The sequence below is a fragment of the Salvelinus namaycush genome, chromosome 8 (assembly GCF_016432855.1).
Source record: "Salvelinus namaycush isolate Seneca chromosome 8, SaNama_1.0, whole genome shotgun sequence".
Lineage (NCBI taxonomy): Eukaryota > Metazoa > Chordata > Actinopteri > Salmoniformes > Salmonidae > Salvelinus > Salvelinus namaycush.
The window spans coordinates 16,260,587-16,263,408 of NC_052314.1; the positions used below are offsets into that span (position 1 = coordinate 16,260,587).

Genomic DNA, 2,822 nt, shown 5'->3' on the forward strand with positions numbered 1-2,822 from the left:
CCGGACCCTAGACTACAAATGTTTGCCCCATGTGTGCAACTTCTACAAGCGCCTCTACTATACTGCTCTATGCCAGGAAGCAAAAGCGGTGATAATGCATGCAATGCTTTAATATAAAGGTCATTTTTCCCATGCATTCACCATACCTCAGAGCCCCAGGTCACCCTCCCTTTTTAAGAACCTTAAAAGGGGAGGGTGCACTGCAGAGAGACAGATGGAGCTGTGCAGGGGTGTTGTGTTTTGAATCTTAACAGTCAATAGGATTTAGTGACATCTTTAACTATCATCCAGACTCCTCTGCACAAGATAAACCACAATACACAAATAGCAAATGAGAAAAAATGTGTCTGTACCAAATCCATTTACCTATTTACTTTTTGTTGATACAGACATTTACAAATACAAAACAAAGTTTTAGTACATTGTCTTAGATCACCTAATGTGTTTATTTCTGAACCAATAGGGATCCGAATCATAAAGTCCAAAGTTATTATTGTGTCCCCATGTGAGTCTACTAGTAAACAGAGTGACCCGTTTTCTGACTCAAATCATCTTCATGTTGAACTTGCGGGCCCCTCCTTGTCCGCCGCTGGCTGCAGGGCCGTCCACCTTTCTGAAAGAGTACTCAACTGAGAAGTTATTCTTGTGCTGTCCCCGGCCCTGGCTCCATGCGAACAGCATCAGGAAACAGAAGACCACCACCCCAAGGAACAAGCAACACCCCATGGCTGTGGATATCAGGATTGTCTTGAGGTCCAAAGTGAACTTGAGGAAGACCTTGGTGTCGTTCAGATTGGTCTCGTTGAGGTCACCTGTGTAGTATGTGCGGTTGGCCATGAGTGCAGCGTCCAGAGGCAGTGCGCTCACGGTCAGCGTGGCAAAGTAGGTGGCATTGCCCCCGGCGTTGCTGGCAATGCAGATGTAGGTGCCGGTGTCGGTCAGCTGGGCGTAGCGGATCTCCAGCGTTCCCTCTGGTAGGACGGTGACACGTCCAGTACTCTTGGTAGTGATCCGGCGGCGCTGGGGAGATACCCAGAAGATGATAGGTGTGGGCTCACCCTCCGCCCGGCACACAAAAGACACTACCTGGCCCTCCCTGGCAGTCACTGGCTGCAGCTTCCTGTTGCGTATCTTGGGCTTCTGGCAGGTAAAGTGGTCGAAGAGGGCAGAGTCTGAGAATGCGCTGAGGGCCCTGCCCTGCACCTCCATGGGGCCCGCACACACTGGGGACTTCCCTTCAAAGTTGAGGGTCTTCCTGCGCTGGAGGATCCAGAGCAGGCGGCAGTCGCAGGACAGAGGGTTCCCATCCACACGCAGCGTCTCCAGGGTATTGACGGACTGGAAGGCACCCTCCTCCAGGGTTACCAGGGCGTTAGTGGACAGGTTGAGCAGGCGGATCTGCCGAAGGCCGCCGAGGGCGTACGGCTGCACCGTCATCAGGTTGGTGTTGACCAGGTGCAGCTCCTTCAGACGGACCAAGTCCCTCAGGGCCCAGGACTCCAGCACGGAGATGGGGTTGTATGAGAGATTGAGGCTGATGAGGTGGGGCAGGCTGCGCAGGGCGGCCGTGGGCACGGAGGTGATGTTGGTGTTTGTGATCGACAGCCAGGACAGGTTAAGGCCCTGGAGGCTGTGGGGGGAGATGTGCTCCAGGAAAGGCCAGTGGTCGATCTCCAGCCCCCGCAGCCCCCCCAGTTTACGGAAGTTCCGGTCCTCCAGGGAGGAGATGCTGAGGTAGCGCAGGCGCAGAGTGACCAGGCTGCGGAGGTAGGACAGAGACTGGCTGGAGATGGAGGTCAGGTTACACCTCTCAATGGTGAGCTCCCTCAGACCCACCAGGCCCAGGAAGGCCTTGTTGGAGATGTAGACCAGGTCGTTGTCACCAACCTCCAGGTTCCTCAGGCTTTTCAGGTCCTGGAAGGTGAAGTCCAACAGGATGACAATCTTGTTCCCGCTCAGGTCCAGTGTGGTGAGGTTGGTGAGGCGTGAGAAGGCGCCCATGGGGACCAGTTTGAGCTGATTCCCCCTCAGCGACAGCACCCTCAGGCTCTGCAGGCTAGAGAAAGCGTTGGGCTCCAGGACGGTGATGATGTTCTCACTCAGGTCCAGCTCCTCCAGCCGAGGGAAGGAGAGGAGGTCGCCATGCTCCACCCAGCGAAGCCTGTTCCCACTCAGGTCCAGCAGACGTGTGTCCGAGGAGATGCCGTCGGGGAAGGCAGACAGGCGCTTGCCCTGGCATGCCACAGACTTGAGCTTGGCCATGCACTCACAGCGCTGGGGACAGCCTTGGCTCTGAGTGGAGGCCACAGTAGTCAGCAGCAACAGTAGCAGGCCAGGCCACCCCAGGCCTGGAACGGCTGCCATGCCCCCTCTCTACCTTTGCACCGCTGGGGCTGGATCACTGCACCAGACACCTGTCCACAGAGACCAAGAGAGAGAATGAAACAGACAAAGACAAATCAGTGCATGTATATTCCCTCCAACAGTTGAGATCAAACACTGTAAATTAGTAGAATTACAATTACTGGTTTTAATTAACTTTGCACTGAAGTACAATTACAGCTAGTGCTCTGAGTCAAGTCTCAGAGAGTTACACACCATGGGAAACCCGGCCTGAGTTTCCAGTAAATTATTATTCTGTTTAGAGGAATGACCCCAGAAGATAATGAGTGAAAAGTTAATTTACTCATCATGAATAGGTCAGAAACAATGGTGTGATCTAAAGATCACACCAAGACTCTGTCTAACTGACTCATACCCTGTTTGTCAAGCCTCCATGCTCCAACATCAACCAATACCGCTGGGCAGAAAATCTAGTGTTC

The 2,822-nt window shown here is 53.4% G+C and overlaps 1 protein-coding gene across 1 annotated transcript; it reads right to left on the bottom strand.

The window, feature by feature from the left end:
* Positions 1-543: 543 nt before the first annotated feature.
* On the bottom strand, positions 544-2,364 carry lingo3a (leucine rich repeat and Ig domain containing 3a). Its single transcript, XM_038998907.1, has one exon. It carries the CDS (start codon positions 2,362-2,364, stop codon positions 544-546), a length of 1,821 nt encoding a protein of 606 aa, XP_038854835.1.
* Between the last annotated feature and the right edge of the window lie 458 nt (positions 2,365-2,822).

Excerpts from the sequence above, each read along its gene's own strand:
- lingo3a (XM_038998907.1), bottom strand. The coding sequence starts at position 2,364 with ATGGCAGCCGTTCCAGGCCTGGGGTGGCCTGGCCTGCTACTGTTGCTG.